This window comes from Drosophila ananassae, chromosome 2L (assembly GCF_017639315.1).
Source record: "Drosophila ananassae strain 14024-0371.13 chromosome 2L, ASM1763931v2, whole genome shotgun sequence".
Taxonomy (NCBI): Eukaryota; Metazoa; Arthropoda; class Insecta; order Diptera; family Drosophilidae; genus Drosophila; species Drosophila ananassae.
The window spans coordinates 8,334,506-8,354,343 of NC_057927.1; the positions used below are offsets into that span (position 1 = coordinate 8,334,506).

Here is a 19,838-nt window from a genome sequence, read left to right on the forward strand (position 1 = left end):
CTTCCACACCTTGTCAAATATTTGCCAACTTCAAATGGTGGCACTTTTAATTACAATTGCTGGGCTGGCTGGCTGGGTTTCCTGGTGAGCTGGGGTGTGAAAATCAGCAGGCCAGAAGAAGCATAATTAAATTCGTAACTTAATTCGTTTTTAAGTGTTTGAGTGGCAAACACGCAACAGGTTTTTGTTTTGGGGACGGGGTGTAGATTAGACGATAAGTATTTGACAATTAAATGGCTTGTTTGCGGAGCTTCTAGCCCCGGACGGACGCCTTTCGGGATATGAAATGTATATGGGGAGATGCTGTCTTATTGAACGTTCTCGTGATCTCTCGGGAGGCGGCACCTAAACGCGGCGCTGCCAACTCTTTTCCGCCATCCAACAGGGGGCGGCTGTATCTGTATCTTTGTATCTGTATCTGCGCAGTACGGAGCGAGGCGGCCAGCGAGCGAATGGGAAGCGAAACGAAAGCTTTTTATTTCTTTGCTTTGCCAGCGAGGGAGACGGCACTACCCACTCGCGAGTGTGTGCGAGTGTGCATCGGTATGCCTCAACAGGTTTTCAATCCCACAGATACTCTGCACACACACACACACACACACACTCGCACTCTCTGGAAATGTGTTAAATTTCTCTGTATTCGCAATTAATGTGTGTGGCGTCCACACTCACTCACTCCCCGAAAGACCATTAGATGTCGGGATTGGTGTGGTGGTGGTGGTAGTCGTGCGTATCTGTGTGCGTGTATCTTGTATCTGTACTCGTGCAGGGGCAGTGATTTTGATTGGTTTCCGAAGTCTTCCGCTCGATTGAGAGGGACGCCCCATTTCTAATGAACGCGATTTAATTGAAATTGCAAGCAATTTACGGCCAAAGCGTTGGCGTGAGAAAAAAAACCAGCTAAAGGTGATAATTTCCCATGAGATACTCTTTCTGGTACAAAGATAATTCTTTCCTAGAATGGATTTGGCTACCTTTTTGAAGATTAAGATAGGAAGAGCTACTTTTTTAAGATATTCTCCAAAAGATTTCTAGCATTTTTAGTAAGGAGACAGTGTAGAAACTCCGTATTCTTAAATTCAACATCTATGTACCTTGTTTGGAGATCATTTTCATTTGGCACAGATTTCCTGTCACTTGGTGACTGAACCCGTATCATCAACCTCGAGGCTATCAATTCTAATCCAATTATTTCCATATTCCTTTCCGTATCGCTCACAGGCTACAGCAGCAACACTCATGATCGCACCAACAACAGCCCGCCCCCGCAGCAATCGCAGCAGCAGCAGCAACAGCAGCAGCAGCCGACTGTCAATGGCAACAACAACAACAACAACAGTGGCGGCAACAACAATAGCAGCAACAACAACAATACCAACAACTCCATGCTACCGCCCGCTGTACAACAAAATAGCAACAACAACAGCAACGAAAACAACACCAGCAGCAACGTCAACAGCAACAGCCACAACAGTGGCAGCAACAACTCCAATGCGGGCAGCAACAACAACAACAACAATAATAACAACAACAATAACATCAACTACATGGCCGCCATGGCGGCAATCTACCAACACCAGCTGAAGGAGGAGCCGGGAACCGGCCAGAACGGTGGCAGCGGGTCCTACGGTGGCAGCCAGAACGATCCCACGGATCTCAGCAGCTACGGGCTGCCCAGCCACCTGGCCGCCTACACAAGTGGGGCGGGAGGCGGTGGCAGCTCGGTGGGAGGCGGCAACGATGACAGCGACTACCACAGCACCATGTCGGGGCAGGAGCACCAGAGCCAGGCCTCGAGCGGAGGCAACGGACCGGGCAGTGGCGGCAACGGCAGCTCCGGCAACAGCAACGGCTACGGCATGGACAGCAGCTCCGAGTTCTACAGCGCCTACGGTCGGGGGCGCTTCCACGACGGCTATCCGCCGGAGTTCTCGCCCTACGACTCCCAGTCCTTCCAGTCGATGGGCGTCCAGCCCACAGCCATGGACCAGTGGGGAGCAGCCCACGCCCACCAGCACCCGGCGTACATGAGCACCCTGGGGCTGGACAAGGGCCTGCTAGGAGGCTACACGACGCAGGGCGGAGTGCCGTGCTTCACGGGCTCCGGTCCCATCCAGCTGTGGCAGTTCCTGCTGGAGCTGCTCCTGGACAAGACGTGCCAGAGCTTCATCTCCTGGACGGGCGACGGTTGGGAGTTCAAGCTCACAGATCCGGACGAGGTAAGAGCGACTATTATGACTTGCTTGTATCTTTTTCTAACGCGATATCTTCTCCTCTTAGGTGGCTCGTCGCTGGGGCATCCGGAAGAACAAGCCCAAGATGAACTACGAGAAGCTGAGTCGGGGTCTGCGCTACTACTACGACAAAAACATCATCCACAAGACGGCTGGAAAACGCTACGTCTACCGCTTCGTCTGTGATCTCCAGAATCTAGTTGGGTAAGTTCAGAGAATCAAACATATCTGATCCATAAACTAACATATCCGTTCATTCTGCAGGCACACGCCGGAAGAACTAGTGGCCAAATATGATCTTAAGATTGAGAAGAAGGACGTGGACTAATGTGGGTGATGGCTGCAGACTCCAGACTCCAGACTGCAGTGAGCTGCCCCCCAGCCGGATTGTACTCAACCAGCCGCAAAAAATACTTTCGAGCGTTATTGTTTACCAAGCGTGATGTTAGCTTTTAAGCAGCAGTCCCCCCGATCTGCGATCTTGCTACGAGATTACCCACCCAACCTCCCCAACCTGCCACCCACCAGCAACCAGCCACCCCGAAAATCCAAAACTATCCCTACAACTTGCTTGTAATTATCGTGTAAAAATATTAGACTTTTGAATTAATTTGAAATTAATTTAAAATACTTGAGAGTTAGCTTTAAGTGGCTTAAGTGGCGAAAAGATAACCAGTTAAGAAAGGATTAGAGGAATGAGAGAATTAAATTTGAAGTTCTGTGTGCAATGCGAAGGATGTCTGCGGCAAGAATCGAACATTGTTAGAGGCCATAAAGCATGTGTCCCCCCAAAAGTGATATTAGAGCGCAACATTTTGTTATACGTAAATAATCATTTTACCCGCACGGGGCACCAGAAACATTTCAACAAACAAACAATAAAAACGAAAAAAACATAAATCATGCATGTATATATGGAAGGGCGAGCTGATGAAGATGATATAAGTAGGTCTCTAGTATTTATATTGTATAATCTGTGTAATCTGTGCTACTGGTACAACTAAGTTTTCCAACTTCCAAGCCACGTGTATTTTTTAAATCTTTTTTTTATCCGAAACTCGCAAACCATCTTGTGCGCTTCCGTGCGATCCCAAAAGTTTTAAACGTAAAACGACAGGATAATGAACTACTCCTTGTTTTAGCCTCTATGCGTACTTGTAGGACCTAGGCTCCATAGATTCCCATAGTTAGCTGTTAAGTGCGTTGATGTGTATTTGTATGTCTATTAACTACTTAAGTCTAGCTCCTAGATGCTAAGCCACGTATTACGTAAAGTTACAATTTAAATGAAAACACATACATTTTGTAGAGAAATTCTAAACTATTGTATTTATACAGAGCGTACATTGTAGTCTAGACTTATCGATTAACATTGCTAATGATACAAACAATAAAAGAAACGTCAATTTGAAAACTCAATATCCCAATCTTTGAAACAAATTCGTCTTTGATTAGTGTGTTATATCAACGAAACCCTTCCAAAAAAATTTTTTACGAATAGAAACATTTCGGGGCAACTAAATTCTTATTATCTATATAACCATTATCTCTTAACACCTTATATTTTAATTCTACGGACCCATCATGTTGAGGCATCTGACGAAGAATGCCATGGGAATGCGAGCCCGTTCCTGTGTCTCCATGATTACCAGATCGGAGCACCAAATGCCCGAATATCTCAAGAAGGTGGAAACGGACACTGACCCAGAGTTCTCATCCATGGTGCTCTACTACTACCACAAGGCTGCCCAGGCCATGGAGCCGGAGCTGATCAAGAGCATGGACAAGTACACTCACATGAAGCCGGAGGAGCGTAAGGCTCGGGTTAGTGCGATTCTTAATCTCATAGGAAGTGTCTCCACCTCGGTGGAGGTCAACTTTCCCATCATTCGCCAGGATGGCAACTATGAGATCGTTACTGGCTACCGAGCTCACCACGTCCGTCACCGGCTACCTCTCAAAGGCGGTATTGTCATCCTGAACTCTGTAATATTATTTCCGGGTTTTTATTTCAAATGGAACCACTCTCCATAGGTATTCGCTATGCCATGGATGTGGACGAGAATGAGGTGAAGGCCCTGGCCGCGATTATGACCTTCAAGTGCGCTTGCGTCAACCTCCCCTACGGCGGATCCAAGGGTGGGATCCGCATGGACCCCAAGAAGTACACCGTAGCCGAGCTTCAGACCATCACTCGTCGCTACACGATGGAACTCCTCAAGCGCAATATGATCGGGCCGGGCATCGATGTGCCGGCTCCGGATGTTAACACCGGACCCCGGGAAATGAGCTGGATCGTCGATCAGTACTCCAAAACCTTCGGCTACAAGGACATCAATGCATTGGCCATTGTTACTGGGAAACCGGTCCACGTGGGCGGGATAAATGGTCGCCATTCGGCCACTGGCAGGGGCGTTTGGAAGTCCGGTGATCTCTTTATTCAGGACAAGGAGTGGATGGATTTGATTGGGTTTAAGACAGGGTGGAAGGACAAGCGATGCATTGTCCAGGGATTCGGAAATGTGGGGTCCTTCGCGGCCAAGTTTATCCACGAAGTGGGTGCCAAGGTGATTGGGATTAAGGAGTTTGATGTGTCGATTAAAAATGACGAAGGAATTGACATTGAAGTAAGTGGATTGTATCGAAAGCGAATGGATCTAATAATATACTCTTTAATCCTGGCAGGACCTCTTTGAGTATGTTGCTGAGAAGAAGTCCATTAAGGGGTATCCAAAAGCCGAAGAGACCAGCGATGAATTATTGACTGCCGACTGCGACATCCTCCTACCCTGTGCCACCCAGAAAGTACTCACCACGGAGAATGCCGGGGACGTCAAGGCCAAGCTGATCCTGGAAGGGGCCAACGGACCAACGACACCATCCGCGGAAAAGGTCCTGCTGGAAAAGGGAGCACTTCTGGTGCCCGACCTCTACTGCAATGCGGGCGGGGTAACAGTGTCATACTTCGAATACCTGAAGAACATCAACCATGTGTCCTACGGAAAGATGAACTCCAAGACTACCTCGGAGCTTATTAAGGAAACTCTCAACTCTATCAATCAGTCGCTCAATGAGTGTGGCGATGGGGAATTCGTGAGTTATTAGTCCCTTCTCCACAGGACATGATCTAAGATTCTCCACACCCTTTCCAGCCCGAGATCAAACCCAACAAGAAGCTGAAGAAGATGCGCGAGTGCACCACAGAGGCGGATATTGTGGATGCGGCTCTCCAAACCGTAATGGAATCGGCGGCCCTCGGAATCAAGCAGGTGGCCAACAAGTTCGTCCTCTGCAACGATCTGAGAAAGGCAGCCTACATCTGGTCGACCTTTAAAATCTTTAACGCGTTAGAAAGCTCTGGTATTTCGCAGCAATAAGTTCTATATACGATTTTATGTACTAACTAAGATGAAGGCTATTTTAAAACGATTTCGAATTCATTTAATAAATTTGATTCTTTGCAATAAGTGCGCTGAGATTCTTTTTGTTCAAGATATGGGTATGGAAAGAATATCAATTCCCACATAGTTTCGAACCTTGAAAACTATGTTTTTAACATCCTTAATTTGGATCACCCTTGCTTGGAGAACAACTCCATTTAAAACAGATACGAATATCAATTGAAATACTTGCCTCAACAAGTATCATTTCCAAGGAACACAGAGCCTGAATAATACATTCAATTCAATTGGAAGGACATCATGGATGATGAAATCGAAAAGTTCGACAAGTATCCCTTCCTGGAGAGTTGCCTGCTGAAGCACAAGGAGCTGGGAAAGAGGCAGCGGGCTTACGTGAATATCGTGTGCACCAAGTTGCAGTCCCGGAACAATGCCATCGTCGATGCCAGCTATTTGAGATCGATCGAGCAGCTGAAGGAGGAGAAGGACGAGCTGAAGGCCAATATCTTCGTGGCCGACAGTGTTTCGTATAGGAAGATCAATAACCGTTTTCTGGCCCAGATTCGTTGTCACGTTGAGTGCCAGGAGAACCTCTACGATGATATTCAGTTCATGAAGACATCAATCACCAACATGGAGGTACAGATCGGCCGCATGGCCCGTCTGTTGTATAGCCTGAATATGAAGACCATACCCGACGACCGGCATATTGCCTATGTTCAGAAGCAGCGAAAGCGGATGGAGATCCTGAACAACAACCTGGAGGTGGGAATACGCCAGGAGGGCGCCTTCACGGCTATGAATGCCAGGCTGAGGGAGAAGCTGATCTGCATCCTCAATATCCGAGCCTTCTTCAACCAATCCTTCAGTAAGCTGGTCAAGAAGCTGAACAGCGACAAGAAGTACATGCTCGACCTGATCGAATACGCCCTCACCACGTTCGACGGCTGCATCGAGGTCTATGAGAAGTTCGACATGTTGCGAAGGAGGAATGCCCGGGAGGGGCTGAACGCCCGCCTGGAGATGCAGGGGGTGCACCGCAACATGGCAGCCGACATGGACACATCGACCTTCATTGCGTGCAAGGGCAAGGGCCGGGAACTGGCCGATCTCCAGCCCAAGGAGTACAAGCGGCGGGAGAAGTTCCGGGAGAAGAACCGCAAGAAGGTCGATCTGTACAGCTCCATTATTCGGAAGATCAAGCAGTTCACAAACTCCAAGAAGGTCGACGAGGTCATCGAAAAGTTCAACGACCAGGAGAGCCTCTACTACTCCTACTTCAACTACAACAACGAGATGAGCTACCACGTGACTTTGCTCAACAACTCCGTCAATCGCCTCTACAAGGACATAGTCGATCTTAGAAGTGAGAAGAACGACACGCTCCAAAGCCAGCTGGATGAGATCGCCAGCCTGGAGGGCGAGGTGCGCGATCAGGAGGAGGAAAACATGGGCATCCAGACGATCCGGCGCCAGAACGACAGCAGCATGGAGGGTCTGCTTCAGGGCGTGGAGAACATATGCGACATGTGCCGGGTGGACCGCGGTCCCCTGGCCCCAATGCTGGGCAGCCACGCCCACGTCAACCTGGTCAACCTTCAGCGCTTCCTGAAGCTGCTAGAGTCGCGGGTCTACCATCTGGTGGCCAGTGTCTACACCAAAGAGCGAGAATCGAAGAACCCGGCCCACACGTACGTGGTCAGGGAGGTGTTCAAGACGTGCGACCACCTCACCCCTCTGGACGACATAATGATCACCCAACAGTGCGCGGAGTGCGCCGAAACGGACGCCCAGAACATAGACGAGGGCGGCGACATCTCTTACCCACACACCATAAAGGAGGCCAAGAAGAAGCTCTACGAGAAGATCACCCAACCGGAGATCCAGTACCGTCTCCACAGCATCAGCCAGTGCCGACTGCCCCACTCGCGTCTGCTGTCCAACAAGCGCAACGCCTAATCTCTGTCTTCGGTGGGACCTTCTATTAATGTTGTTTTTCCGCAAGGCTATTCTATCTTTTTCTTAGTCTTTAATGATCAGGCTTTATCTCGACAATTATTTAACCTTTTATACTCTTATCCAAAATTGTAATTCTCCTGAGGCTCCCAACCACAACCGAGTTGGCGGGACAACCTTGAGGTGGGAAGCCGGATTTTGTATCGATTTTCTTAGGATTTCTATGTAAAGATAATTGCACAAACATAAAGCCAACATCAAAAGTATTTTGGCTAAAACAAATATTCAAATTAACAACTAAATTTATGTTCAGATCAGATAGATTGAAAAATAAAAAAAAAATTGTATGTGAATTAAATGGGTTTCTTTCCAAAATAGGTCACAAGATTTGGCGTAATAAAGTTCTGAAAGAAATTCTATTCTTTGCATAATTCTTGAATCATTCATTCTTTGCACTATACTTCATAAACATATCCTTCATACTCCGACAATCTCTCAGACACTTTCAAGAAACACTCCACTTAATACATCACCCTCCGTCTAAACTAACAATCCAACACATAACCCAACTACTTCTACCACTGAAAACTTGTTATCCTTTGGGAACTGGAGAGATCATCATGGACGATGACATACAAAAGTTTCCCAAACATGATTTCCTCGAAAGTTACATGGTCAGGACCAAAGAGCTCGCCAAGAGGCAGCGTGAGTATCGGAATCTGCTGTTCGGAAAGTTGAAGACTCGCAAGGAGCAAATCGTGGAAGCCAGTTACAAGCATTCCATTAATCAGCTGGACGAGGAAAAGAACGAGTTGAGGGCCCAGATCTGGGTGGCCAGCGGCAAGCCCTACAAAGAGCAAAACCAGCGCTTCCTGAACCTCATTCGCTGCCATGTCGAGTGCCAGGAGAACCTCGCCGACGACATCAGTGCGCTGAAGACCTCCATTACCAATATGGAGCTACAGATCGGTCGTATGAACAAGCAGTTGTACAGTCTCAACCTGCAGACAGTCCCTGACGAAAGGCACATTGCGGAGGTCCAGCACAAGCGGAAGAGAATGAATATTCTGGAGAACAATCTGGAAGTGGGGTTTCGCATGGAGGGCGCCTTCACGGCACATAACGCATCGCTGCGGGAGCAGCTCATCTTTATTTTGAACACACGCTCCTTCTTCAACGATTCGTATACCAAGATGGTCAAGCGGCTGGACAACGAAAGGAAGTATCTCATCGACCTGATCGAGTACGCGGTGTCCACCTACGACAACTGCATCGAGGTGTTCGAGAAGAACGAGCTGCTGGCCAAGCGAGACAGGCGGGAGGGAGATCTCCGCAAGGTGGAGATGCAGGGTCTGGTCCGAAGAATCGCTGCCAACACCGAAAATGCCGCTTTTTTCGAGTGCAAGGCCAAGCCCAGAGTGCTGGCCGATCTCCAGCCCAAGGAGTACAGGCGCAGGGAGAAGTTTCGGTCGGAGCACCGCAAGAAGGTTAACCTCTACGACTCTGTTCTGAAGAAGATCAAGGCTTTCACGGCGTCCCGTAACGTGGCCGAGGTCATTGAAAAGTTCAACGAGCAGGAGAGCCTCTACTACTCCTACTTCAACTACAACAACGAGATGAGCTACCACGTCACCTTGCTCAACAACTCGGTGAACCATCTCTTCCGGGATATCATCAGCCTGAGGAACGAAAATGTCAACACCCTGCAGTGGCAGATCGAGGAGATAGCCAGGCTGGAGGGCCTGGTGGCCGCCAAGCAGGAGTCCAACACGACGCTGGTGGAACTCCGAGACAACAACGAGGCGCTCCTGGAAAGTCTGTTGCAGGGCGTGGAGACCATATGTAAGATATGCAACTTGGACAAGAGTCCCTTCAAGCCGTTGCTGGGCGACCACAACCACGTCAAACTGGTCAACCTACAGCGCTTCCTGAAGGCGCTCGAAACCCGGGTCTACGATGTGCTGGCCTGCGTATATGCCCAGGAGCGTCATGATAAGGATGTTAAGCAATTCGACTATGTGGTCAGCAACGCCGAGAAGACCTGCGAGGCAATGACCCACTTAGACGACATCGTACTGACCCAGCAGTGTCCGGAGTGCGCCGAGACCGATGCCCAGAACATTGAGGAAGGCGGCGACCTCTCCTACCCGCACTCTGTCAAGGATTCCAAGAAGAAGCTTTACGAGAAGATCACCCAACCGGAGATCCAGTACCGTCTCCACAGCATCAGCCAGTGCCGTCTGCCCCGCTCCCGTCTTCTAGCCGCTAGGCGTAATATGTAGAGTCCGGAAGAATGGCACTCAGCAGCTTCCTGGCCTTTTCTAAGCCCATTTGGTAACTGGGAGTTGGGTCTGAGCTTGGACCTAGTCATTTGTTTGCAAATGTGGTTGACTAGGCCAGCATTCCGTTGCGGTTACCGTGGATGGAGGTTCGATAACCACCCCATCAGTAGGATTTTCAATTTCGATAATCCATTAATACGAAACCCATTTAAAAACTACTTTTGTAAGTTTCGACCCTCGTCTAAATTTTTGTTACCAATAATACATGCATATTTCTGACATTGACGCAAATAAAGAGCTTTCCTTCAATGGACAGTAAAAAAACTGTATTAATTTATTAATTTTATTATCTTAAAATCATGAAAAAATATTAAAAAGTAGGATGCTTTGGAAAATAAGTTCATTATAAACTCAACCACCGACATAACACGACAGACACACACAAACTACATACAAAACACCTATGAACACGAACCCAAAAATAAAAAAAAAAGATACACCTACAAGATACACTTACTGTTATTAGGATACAAAGAACACTAACCATGGATGACACCGAAAAGTTTGACAAAACTCACTTCTTCGAAAGCTTCCTCGCGAAGCACAAGGATCTGGGCAGACGGCAGCGGGAGTACAAGAAGATCCTCGGCACCAAGCTAGTAACGCGCTCGCAGCTGATCACGGAGACCAGCTATCAGACCTCCAATAACCAGCTGATGGAGGAGAAGGACGAACTGAGGGCTCAGATCTGGGTGGCCAGTAGCGCATCGTACCGGAAGGAGGACCAGCGCCACCTGGACAACATTCGGTGCCATGTGGAGTGCCAGGAGAATCTCGCCACGGACATCAACGCCCTGAAGAATTCCATTATCAATATGGAGCGCGAGATCGGGAGGCTGTCCAAGCAGATCTACCACTTGAACCAGAACACCGTACCCGACGAAAGGTACACGGTGCATGTGGGGGAGGTGCGAAAGAAGCTGAGCATTCTGGAGGACGCCCTCGAGACGGGAGTGCGCCACGAGTGTGCCATGGCGTCGGCGAACGCCAATCTGAGGCAGCAGCTCATCTGGATCCTCAACCAGCGCACCTTCTTCAATGATTCCTACACCAAAATGGTTCAGAAGCTGAACAGCGACAAGAAGTATATGAAGGATATGGTCGACTACGCGGTGACGACTTTCGACAACTGCATCGATGTCTACGAGAAGTTGGACAAACTGGCGAAGCACACCAAGAAGGAGAAGGATCAACGCCGCCTGGAGGCCCAGGGGCTGATGCGGAAATTGTCTGCCGACGAAGACATCAATACTTTCTTTAACTGCAAGGCTAAGCCACGGGAACTGGCGGACCTCCAGCCGAAGGAGTACGAGCGGCGGGACAAGTTCCGGACAATGCACCGCAAGAAGATCAATCTGTACACCTCTGTGCTGAAGAAGTTGCTCCACTTCACCAACTCCCTCAAAATGGATGAGGTTATTGCCAAGTTCCAAAACCAGGAGAGCCTCTACTATTCCTTCTTCAACTACTCCACCGAGATGAGCTACCACATAACGATGCTGAACAACTCCGTGAATCGCCTCATGGCGGACATTGAAGCTCTTCGCCAGGATAACAAAGACACATTGCAGGATCAGCTGGAAAAGATCGAGAGCTTGGAGGCCCAGGTGGCGGCCAAAGAGGAATCAAACTCGGTCCTTAGTAGCTTGAGAGAAAAGAACGACACACAGCTGGAAAATCTTCTCCATGGCATAGAGGCAGTCTGCCAGATTTGCGCCATCGACGTCACTCCCTTTAATGACTTGCTGGGCGACCACACTCACGTCAATCTAGTGAATCTTCAGCGCTTCCTGAAGGCTCTGGAGACCCGGATCCAGCACGTGGTGGCGAGTGTTTATGTGGAGGACCGTAGGACCGGAGATCCCATCAGATTCGTAGTGCGGGAGGTCAGCAAGCCTTGCGAAGAACTCACCCGCCTGTCGGACATAGTTATGACCCAGCAGTGTCCCGAGTGCGCCGAGACGGAAGCCTATAATATCGACGAGGGCGGCGAGCTCTCCTACCCACACACCATCAAGGAGGCCAAGAGGAAGCTGTACGAGAAGGTCACCCAGCCAGAGATCCAGTACCGTCTCCACAGCATCAGTCAGTGCCGCCTGCCCCGGTCGCGTCTTCTGGCCGCCAAAAGGAGCATTTAAATTTACCGGGATGTTGGTATCCCTGTGGGTCACCACGTCACACTATTCCCAGAGACCTCGGCGATTTTTATCTTTCATTGGTAAAACAGAGAGAGTTGTGTGAACTCGAGGTCGAGTAGGTCATTTAAACATATGTATGCTTTTGACTAAGATTCATACTCTGAGGGAGTCTCTGGCTCACCGAAGGTCGGTGAGGATCCATTCCAAAAGGGTTTCATGTCGCGAATTAATTGGAATTTTGAAGGGTATAGTGAGAATAATGTACCCCATCTTTCAGTTAAGACTGCAAAATAAATGAAACATGATACAAGTTGGTTTAGTTTCTGGTTTATGATTTTAATCATAGGTTTTCATCCTCATGGTTTGAAAAACGGTCTCCAAATCGATTCAAGAACTGAAGCTTCCTGAATAAGGAAGTTTTCATCACATGTGCCTTGAGAATCCAAATCATTAGTATTAAAAAGAGTTTAGTTTTTGACTCATACACTTTTCTCAGGACACACAGAACACACTACACAAACACGTTCCTGTAAAACAAACACAATACACTAATAATTCGAACACTTTTTTTTTTGGTTGGTTAAATTCCAGAAGATAGTGTTCCGCCATTGCCATGGACGACATCAACCATTTCGACAAGGCGGCCTTCCTGGAGGGCTACCTGCTAAAGCACAAGGAGCTGGGCAAGCGGCAGCGGGAATACAAGAAGATCCTGTCCAGCAAGCTCAAGTCCCGGAAGGACACCATCATCGAGGCCAGTTACGAGACGGCCATCGACCAACTGGAGCAGGAGAAGAACGACTTGAGGGCCCAGATCTGGGTGGCCAGTGGATCCACCCACCAGAAAGGTAACGAGCGGTACTTGGAGCTCATCCGTTGTCATGTTGAGTGCCAGGAGACTCTCTCGCAGAACATCAACTCCCTGAAGACCTCGATCTATAATATGGACCGCGAGATCAGCCGCATGGATAAGCAGATCTACAACCTGAATCGCCTGACAGTTCCAGACCAGCAGCACCAGGCGTTTGTGAGGAAGGCGCGGAAGAGGCTAAACATCCTCGAAAACTCCCTGGAGGTGGGCATGCGGCAGGAGAGTGGCTTCACGGCGGTCAACGCGGATCTGCGGGAGCAGCTCATCCGCATCCTCAACCACCGCACCTTCTTCAACGATTCCTACACAAAAATGGTGCAGAAGCTGAACAGCGACAAGAAGTATCTCATAGATCTGATCGAGTACGCCCTGAACACCTTCGACGGGTGCATCGAGGTGTACGAGAAGATAGACATATTGGCCAAGCGCGAGGCCAAGGAGAAGGAACTTCGGCGAGTAGAGATGCAGGGCATCATGCGAAAGGTGGCCGCCGATGGAGACAACTCGGCCTTCCTACAGTGCAAGTCCAGGGCCCGGGAGCTGGCCGACCTCCAGCCCAAGGAGTACAAGCGAAGGGACGAGTTCCGGCGGATACATAACAAGAAAATCAATTTGTACAACTCTGTGCTGCACAAGATTCTGGAGTACACAGACTCCAACAATGTGGACGAGGTAATCGAGAAGTTCCAGCAGCAGGAGAGTCTCTATTATTCGTTCTTCAACTATGCCAACGAGATGAGCTACCATATTACACTGCTCAACAATTCCGTAAACCGACTCTTCGAGGATATTGTGGCCCTGAAAAAGGACAACTCCAATATCCTCGAGGAACAGCTGGACCAGATCAACACTCTCGAAGGAAAGGTGCGGTCCAAGCAAGAATCCAACCGGGACTTGCTTAAGACCCGGGAAACCAACGATGCCCGCTTGGAGAATCTACTCCAGGGTGTGGAGACCGTCTGCGAAATGTGCTCCATCGACATCACACCCTTGACCAAGCTCCTTGGCGATCACACCCACGTGAACCTGGTGAATGTGAACCGTTTCTGCAGGCTCCTTGAGCAGAGGATCCAGGAAATAACCGCCAGCGTCTATGTGATGGAGCGCCAGGACGACACACATTTCGACTATGTGGTGAAGCAGATCGAGAAGATATGCGAGCTGCCCACGGATCTCAACGACATCGTCCTGACCCAGCAGTGCCCCGAGTGCGCCGAGGGCGAGGCCTTCAACATGGACGAGGGCGGCGATGGGGTTCTCGTCCACTCGGTCAGCGAGGCCAAGAAGAAGCTTTACGAGAAGGTGACCCAGCCGGAGATGCAGTACCGTCTTCACAGCATCAGCCAGTGCCGCCTGCCCCGCTCCCGCCTTCTGGCCGCCAAGCGACATATGTAATTTGTCTGGGGTCCTGGCTTTTGGACGGGCATTGTCATTTCTTTCGGTTTAATGTCCAATAAATTTTCACACGATCTGCCCTCGTCAAAAATATTGAACTTATTATTTATAAAAAATAGGGAGGAAAAGCGAAGTTCGTTAGGAGTGGATGCAATTCCTCCCCGAACTCATAAGTATATTGTCCACAATAAAGGGCCAAATAAATCTCAAACTTCAAGGATGCTCCCAAGTTCTTCATAGAAGTGCATCTAAAGTTGGGATCTTGGCAAAATAATACTTAACACTCTATTGAATTTGATCACTTTTCGTAATGAAAAAATATTCATAACTTCGCTGGGTAGATCCAAAAATGTCATACATTCCTTATCCTAGATTTCCGATTAGAATCATTCTCAGTCAAAACCTGACAACAAAAAATTTGACCAATATTTCGAAATTTTTTAAAGGGGTAACATCATGATTTTGACCAAAAATTGAGCCAAAATCATGTTCCTTAAACTTTTCTAACTTTTAATGCAGATCGAAGAGGCTTGATTCTCTGATTCATAAATGGTATTCTGTTTTAAAATCGGGAGAGAAATGAGAAATAACTAAAATATGCAGTAAAAAGTGTATCGAAAGCTGAGATTTTGAAAAATAAAGGATATTAAGGATTTATGTTTTATTCATGCTAGTTTATTAAATTCATTTTTAGGGACTAAATGTATTATTTTAAGATTCAGATATTCGTGCTAGATATTTTCTAGGTGAGATGAATTAAATAGTTTCGAGCTGGGATGATCCGTATGAACTAGTAGATTCAGTGGGCAGAGATTACTCTTTCTTATCTTCCTCGCCAAGTCCCAATCCGCTGATCAGTCCGCCAAGGAAGCTGTCCACAATGGGGTTACCGCTTCCAGAAGCAGCTCCTGCGGCCGGAGAAGGAGCTGGAGCTGGGGCAACTGGGGAATAGGGAGCTGAGCCAACAGTTGCACAATTGTACATGCGGTTCAGTTTTTCAATATCAAAGTCGGAGAAACCATTTCTCTGGCCCATTTTGTCAGCGCCATTAGCTTTCTGAAATCAAAGGTATAAAAAGGATTATCGTTTCCCTGAAAGGAAGTGAGAATTAGGGACTTGCCATGGCAACAATGGTGGGCTGGCCGTTGATGGAAAAGGCGTTCTTAGAGTAGTGCATCACACTGCCATAGTCGTAGGGCACGCCAAAGGCCTCCGTCCGAGCGGCCTTCTCGAAATTGTTCCTCGCCGAGGACTGAACATTGTTGTATTGGATAGCCACGTAGTTGTCCCGCTCCATCCTGTTCTGCTCGTGAAGGAAACCCAGCGCGTGCATCAGTTCGTGCATGGCGGTGCCGGGACGACTCAGGCATCCTGGGGACTGCAGGTTAACCTCCTGCTTGCCACCAACACGACCCACTGAAGACCAGCAACCAGAGTTGTCTCCTTTTATGGAAATGTAGTCCCTCTCCGAGCTGCGCCTCACAAAACGGATGCAAGTCCGGCGATGATACTCGGCAATGGCATTCTCAATGGTGGACATGTCTTTGGAGTTGAAGTTGCCGCGAATCTCGTAGGGCACAATGCCATTGGGCCAGCGGGAGGATTGGGTAGGCAGGCCGTTTTTCATGATCAGATCGGTTTGGGGCACCAGCATGTCGCCCTCCAGGTAGTTGCCCAGCTCTTCGGGATTCACAGCATCCGCATCTGAAAAGTTGCCCACTCGCACAGCAGTTTGCTTCTCATCCGGTTTGCCAAATAGAGCCGCCCCGAACGGAGTTAGATCTATGATCATGTCCTGGCCAAGTTTCGGTGGCTCCTCCAGACCATTTCCAGGTAGTTCCACTACTTCCGTATCATCCACATCATCGTAGGACACAAATGGCAGTGCCTGGCAAATGGCAAAGGCTGAGGCCAGTAATAGAAACACTTTTTGATTCATTCTGTTCTGCTTGGGCTTCCCTGGATGTGGGTAGATTTGAACTGTGTCGGGTTCTAGCTCGGACTCCGATTTATATATGGCCCGGCATGTTCGCGCCCGACCCTTTATCTGCCGGTGGCGGCGACTTTCATATGCATAAACATGTTCTCCACGCGGAAACCTTCGACGGAATCTCCAACCAAGTGGTAAACGTCATCGCCGGATTGTCTCACGCTTTATGGCACCTTATGGTGTGCGTAAATATTTGGACGGCGTTACTCTGGTACGCCTGAGTATTGCCATAAAGTGTATCAGTAGTTTGTTTGCATATCCAAAAGTTTAACGACACTTAATTTAAAATTTTCTCTTCGCCTCCAAAGCGATAACCGATAAGCACTATCGCGGCGACCTCTTAGCTTTATGGATTTATGCCACTCGCCGGGCGAAGAAGATATTCTGGTATAATTTGCCGGCTTTTTGGAGTGGAAACACACGCGGAACTTCTAAATAATTCATTTGGAAATCACGCAAAATAAACCAAAGCAAAGTGACATTGAAAAAGTTCAAAAACTCCTGAAGCTACGTGCTCACAAATTTTGGAATATTATTCCTCGTTTACATCTAGGCTAATTTAATTACGAAGTAATACAAACTACATGCTAATGTTACAGACTGATGGTTTTGGAGAGCTTGGTCGGTAGAACCACTCTTGGCAGCTTCACACAAATATGATTCAATTGCGGCTTTTTGCGCGTTTCTTAAATACTAAACTTTATAATCACTTGGCGGCCGACTTCAAATAAGTATTTGTGGGTGGTGGGGAAAAAACAGAGCCCAGAAATCCCAAGACTCCGGCTCATTAGCCAGTTCAGAAGCATAAACATCTGTGTTTGCCATCGTGGGCACGAATTAGGTTCAAGTGCATGGAACATGTTTGCCGGGCTAATGATCGGAGTCTTGGCCTTTGGTTTCTTTAGGTATCGAAGCTCATTTCCACCACCATATTGGAGTCCGAGTTTGTGTATTCTTCCTCCTCCTCGAACTTCAGTTTCATGCCATTGAATTTATCGGAATTGAGCACCCGGCTACTGTTGGCCGTAATCGTTTTGGCCACGTCCTTGAGAGCGGCGCTGCAAATCTCATCTATGGTAGCCGTGTCGTCCATCAGATCCTCAATGCAGCTCTTCAGAATAGTGGAAGTCACAATGCAGTCCCTGTTCAGGGCCAGACTCTTGTGGAAAGCTTCAATAGCTGCATCAAGATTGCCTAGCAGGGCGTGAATGAAGCCAATGGACGTGTAGGTGGTGGGACTCTGCGGCTTAAGGAGAAGGGCCTGCAAAGAATATATGATTGAAGCGAAGGCCTTGCGGTACCAAATGTGAACTTACATATTGAAAGTTGTACAGAGCCTCCTCGTACTTGTGAACTTTGCGCAGGGAATGGCCCAGATTTATGAAAAGCGGCTCCCATCGCGCCGAAATCTCCTCATTGTTCGTCTTAGCCATTTGCTTCACTATATCCACAGTGCACTGAAATATTGTGGCAGCACCGTCGTAGAACTCATACTCGTACTTGATCACACCCAGCTCATGAAGCACATACACATCCAGTGGAGCAATGTTCATGGCCTGGAGGAAGAACTTCTCCGCCAGTTCCAGGTTCTTCGTGAGTCCGCATTCAACGCCTATGTAAAGCAGCGGCAGGTGACATCCACGCATCAGCTGGGTGGCCTTGAAATAGGCGGCCATGGCCTGTTCGTGTTCATTTTCGTTGGCGAAACTGTGGCCATAAGCTAGCCAGGCAGGACCATAGAGTCGATCCAATGAAGTGGCCTTGCTTAAGTAGCGCCGGGCTGGGTCGCTCTTGCCAATCATGTCGTAGTAGCAGCCCACAGCATACCAGGATATCGCCTTGTCGGGATAGCGATCCACCAGCTTATGAGCCACATAAAACAGTCGGTTGAAGTCGCCGTTCTCCACCAAGCAAGCTATCTGGATTGTCAAGGCGTTGTTGTGGAAAGGGTCTACTTTAAGTAACCTAAAAGAGAAGGTTTTATATTCAGAATTCCGGATAGTCTGGGTCTCAAATACTCATTTAATATTTTAAGGCACTGTTTGTAATCGCAATCGTAAAAACACTTTTCCGCCTCGGCTGCCATCATGTCCGTACTGCGCTGCACTCGATTCAGGCACTCCCCCAGAGGAATCAATGTGTCAGCATCCAAATCGCGCGATCGGCGACGACTAGAGGAGTCGAACATGGAGCGTTGCGAAGCGTCTATGAGGGAGGAGGCTCTGGACAGACTTGTCTGGAGCGAGAAAGTTGGCGCCTTAAGATCATCCAACACTCTAGTCAGAATTAGTAAATTTAATAAAGGATTCTTATAAATTCCAATGAAGAACTCACTTCTGGGCAGGAGACATAAACTGGCTGGGCGTGAGTGGCACCTTGAGGGCGCTTACTTTGGGCATGTGTATGTCCGAGGAACAGGTTTGCTGCACTCGGGCAGTGAACTCCTTTATGAACTTCAGTACATCCGGATTGACTATCGGCGAAATCTCTTCGGCGTTCCTGGCGGATATCAACTCATAGTACTTCTTCAACCGAGACTCGTAGAGTTTTAAAATAAACTTGGCGTCTGTTTCGCTGGATTGCTGGGCTAGAGGCAAATGATGCATCAACTCGAATTCTGAAATAGAATCATATATTATTTGGTCTGAAGAAAGGCGGAGGATTCTCACCCTCCCAGGCCATCAACATTTCGTGCTGCACCAAGGCCTCCAGAGCTTCGAAACAGTATATGGATTTGTGCAGAGCCCGCACGTAAAAGTCCATGGCCATGCCGCGATTATCCAGGGCCTCGTACACCTTGCCCTTCATCAGGTAAATGGAGGCCAGAAGCTCGTTTCTATGGTTCTCCTCGCCTCCGAAAACGCTGTTGGTTTCCAAATAGCAGCCGCTGCCGGCGTCCATGGGCTGGTTGATGAGCGACGTGGTCATCACCTCCACCTCCACATTCTGGATGGCAGTTGCCGCTTCACCATACTCCTTCGCTGCATAGAGGCTTTCCAGGAGGAGATTAAAGCAGGGAAGAGAGTTCTTCTCCAGTTTGTGGTGCTGAATGGTGTGAGCGGCGCGATGGAACTCGCCGAGCAGGTACATGCACTGTGCCTGGTAGTACAAATCCCGGGGCTCCTGGCCGCTAAGGACGGCCACCTTTTCCGCCCAGAAAAGGGCCGAGGAGTATCGACGCTGAAAGGCAAAAGCTATGTTACGAGTATCCAAGCCGGCTGTTGTCAATACTTACCATGTCAATAAACTGTTTGACCAGCTTCCGGTACATGGACAGGTCGATTTGGTCATTTGTGGTGTCGGTACTCGTGTTTTCTGCGTCTCCCGGCATTTTAATCAGCGATAAAATCTAAGTTATTATTTGTCTGTAATGAAGATTCAATATAAATGTAAGAAACAGCTGAGTGACGCCGCAATTTGAGCGCCATCTGGGATAAAAGCGCCGTTTGAAAGTTTAGAAATTTCATGATGGCAATGCCGTGATTTGGGCAGTCCAAATATAAAAGTTTCG

At 48.4% G+C, this 19,838-nt stretch overlaps 8 protein-coding genes across 11 annotated transcripts in view; 6 read left to right on the forward strand and 2 right to left on the reverse strand.

The window, feature by feature from the left end:
* The window catches only part of LOC6500791 (ETS-like protein pointed), a 50,256-nt gene extending 46,603 nt beyond the window's left edge, over positions 1 to 3,653 (forward strand). For all 4 annotated transcript variants that reach the window (XM_014911240.2, XM_032449526.1, XM_014911239.3 and 1 more), the window contains 3 exons: positions 1,222 to 2,219; positions 2,281 to 2,438; positions 2,499 to 3,653. In XM_014911240.2, coding sequence (XP_014766726.1) covers positions 1,222 to 2,219; positions 2,281 to 2,438; positions 2,499 to 2,562 — 1,220 coding nt within the window. In that variant the 3' untranslated portion in view covers positions 2,563 to 3,653. The remainder of the gene's footprint in view (positions 1 to 1,221; positions 2,220 to 2,280; positions 2,439 to 2,498) is intronic.
* Positions 3,654 to 3,664: 11 nt separating this feature from the next.
* On the forward strand, positions 3,665 to 5,701 carry LOC6500793 (glutamate dehydrogenase, mitochondrial). Its single transcript, XM_001953896.4, has 4 exons — positions 3,665 to 4,200; positions 4,269 to 4,861; positions 4,920 to 5,327; positions 5,387 to 5,701. Exons 1-4 carry the CDS (start codon positions 3,819 to 3,821, stop codon positions 5,609 to 5,611), a joined length of 1,608 nt encoding a protein of 535 aa, XP_001953932.1. The 5' UTR covers positions 3,665 to 3,818; the 3' UTR covers positions 5,612 to 5,701.
* Positions 5,702 to 5,806: 105 nt separating this feature from the next.
* LOC6500794 lies at positions 5,807 to 7,944 on the forward strand. The gene has a single exon (XM_001953897.4). The coding sequence runs from the start codon at positions 5,936 to 5,938 to the stop codon at positions 7,592 to 7,594; it is 1,659 nt and encodes a 552-aa protein (XP_001953933.1). The 5' UTR covers positions 5,807 to 5,935; the 3' UTR covers positions 7,595 to 7,944.
* A 116-nt stretch (positions 7,945 to 8,060) lies between these two features.
* On the forward strand, positions 8,061 to 10,202 carry LOC6500795 (outer dynein arm protein 1). Its single transcript, XM_001953898.4, has one exon. The coding sequence runs from the start codon at positions 8,212 to 8,214 to the stop codon at positions 9,871 to 9,873; it is 1,662 nt and encodes a 553-aa protein (XP_001953934.1). The 5' UTR covers positions 8,061 to 8,211; the 3' UTR covers positions 9,874 to 10,202.
* A 72-nt stretch (positions 10,203 to 10,274) lies between these two features.
* Positions 10,275 to 12,381, forward strand: LOC6500796 (outer dynein arm-docking complex subunit 1). Its single transcript, XM_001953899.3, has one exon. The coding sequence runs from the start codon at positions 10,419 to 10,421 to the stop codon at positions 12,069 to 12,071; it is 1,653 nt and encodes a 550-aa protein (XP_001953935.1). The 5' UTR covers positions 10,275 to 10,418; the 3' UTR covers positions 12,072 to 12,381.
* A 156-nt stretch (positions 12,382 to 12,537) lies between these two features.
* Positions 12,538 to 14,428, forward strand: LOC6500797 (outer dynein arm-docking complex subunit 1). The gene has a single exon (XM_001953900.4). It carries the CDS (start codon positions 12,685 to 12,687, stop codon positions 14,335 to 14,337), a length of 1,653 nt encoding a protein of 550 aa, XP_001953936.1. The 5' UTR covers positions 12,538 to 12,684; the 3' UTR covers positions 14,338 to 14,428.
* A 562-nt stretch (positions 14,429 to 14,990) lies between these two features.
* LOC6499779 (hatching enzyme 1.2) lies at positions 14,991 to 16,698 on the reverse strand. The gene is made up of 2 exons (XM_001953901.4): positions 15,458 to 16,698; positions 14,991 to 15,393 (listed from the first exon to the last, which is right to left on the reverse strand). Exons 1-2 carry the CDS (start codon positions 16,274 to 16,276, stop codon positions 15,151 to 15,153), a joined length of 1,062 nt encoding a protein of 353 aa, XP_001953937.1. The 5' UTR covers positions 16,277 to 16,698; the 3' UTR covers positions 14,991 to 15,150.
* A 137-nt stretch (positions 16,699 to 16,835) lies between these two features.
* On the reverse strand, positions 16,836 to 19,756 carry LOC6499778 (cell division cycle protein 16 homolog). The gene is made up of 6 exons (XM_001953902.4): positions 19,563 to 19,756; positions 18,997 to 19,507; positions 18,662 to 18,944; positions 18,346 to 18,603; positions 17,644 to 18,292; positions 16,836 to 17,588 (listed from the first exon to the last, which is right to left on the reverse strand). Exons 1-6 carry the CDS (start codon positions 19,656 to 19,658, stop codon positions 17,229 to 17,231), a joined length of 2,157 nt encoding a protein of 718 aa, XP_001953938.1. The 5' UTR covers positions 19,659 to 19,756; the 3' UTR covers positions 16,836 to 17,228.
* Between the last annotated feature and the right edge of the window lie 82 nt (positions 19,757 to 19,838).

Coding starts and splice junctions, on each gene's coding strand:
- LOC6500793 (XM_001953896.4), top strand. CDS start 3,819: ATGTTGAGGCATCTGACGAAGAATGCCATGGGAATGCGAGCCCGTTCC. Junction 4,201..4,268: donor CCGGCTACCTCTCAAAGGCG/GTATTGTCATCC, acceptor CACTCTCCATAG/GTATTCGCTATGCCATGGAT. Junction 5,328..5,386: donor AGTGTGGCGATGGGGAATTC/GTGAGTTATTAG, acceptor CACCCTTTCCAG/CCCGAGATCAAACCCAACAA.
- LOC6500794 (XM_001953897.4), top strand. CDS start 5,936: ATGGATGATGAAATCGAAAAGTTCGACAAGTATCCCTTCCTGGAGAGT.
- LOC6500795 (XM_001953898.4), top strand. CDS start 8,212: ATGGACGATGACATACAAAAGTTTCCCAAACATGATTTCCTCGAAAGT.
- LOC6500796 (XM_001953899.3), top strand. CDS start 10,419: ATGGATGACACCGAAAAGTTTGACAAAACTCACTTCTTCGAAAGCTTC.
- LOC6500797 (XM_001953900.4), top strand. CDS start 12,685: ATGGACGACATCAACCATTTCGACAAGGCGGCCTTCCTGGAGGGCTAC.
- LOC6499779 (XM_001953901.4), bottom strand. CDS start 16,276: ATGAATCAAAAAGTGTTTCTATTACTGGCCTCAGCCTTTGCCATTTGC. Junction 15,394..15,457: donor AGCCCACCATTGTTGCCATG/GCAAGTCCCTAA, acceptor CTTTGATTTCAG/AAAGCTAATGGCGCTGACAA.
- LOC6499778 (XM_001953902.4), bottom strand. CDS start 19,658: ATGCCGGGAGACGCAGAAAACACGAGTACCGACACCACAAATGACCAA. Junction 18,945..18,996: donor AATGTTGATGGCCTGGGAGG/GTGAGAATCCTC, acceptor ATTCTATTTCAG/AATTCGAGTTGATGCATCAT. Junction 18,604..18,661: donor TTTATGTCTCCTGCCCAGAA/GTGAGTTCTTCA, acceptor AATTCTGACTAG/AGTGTTGGATGATCTTAAGG.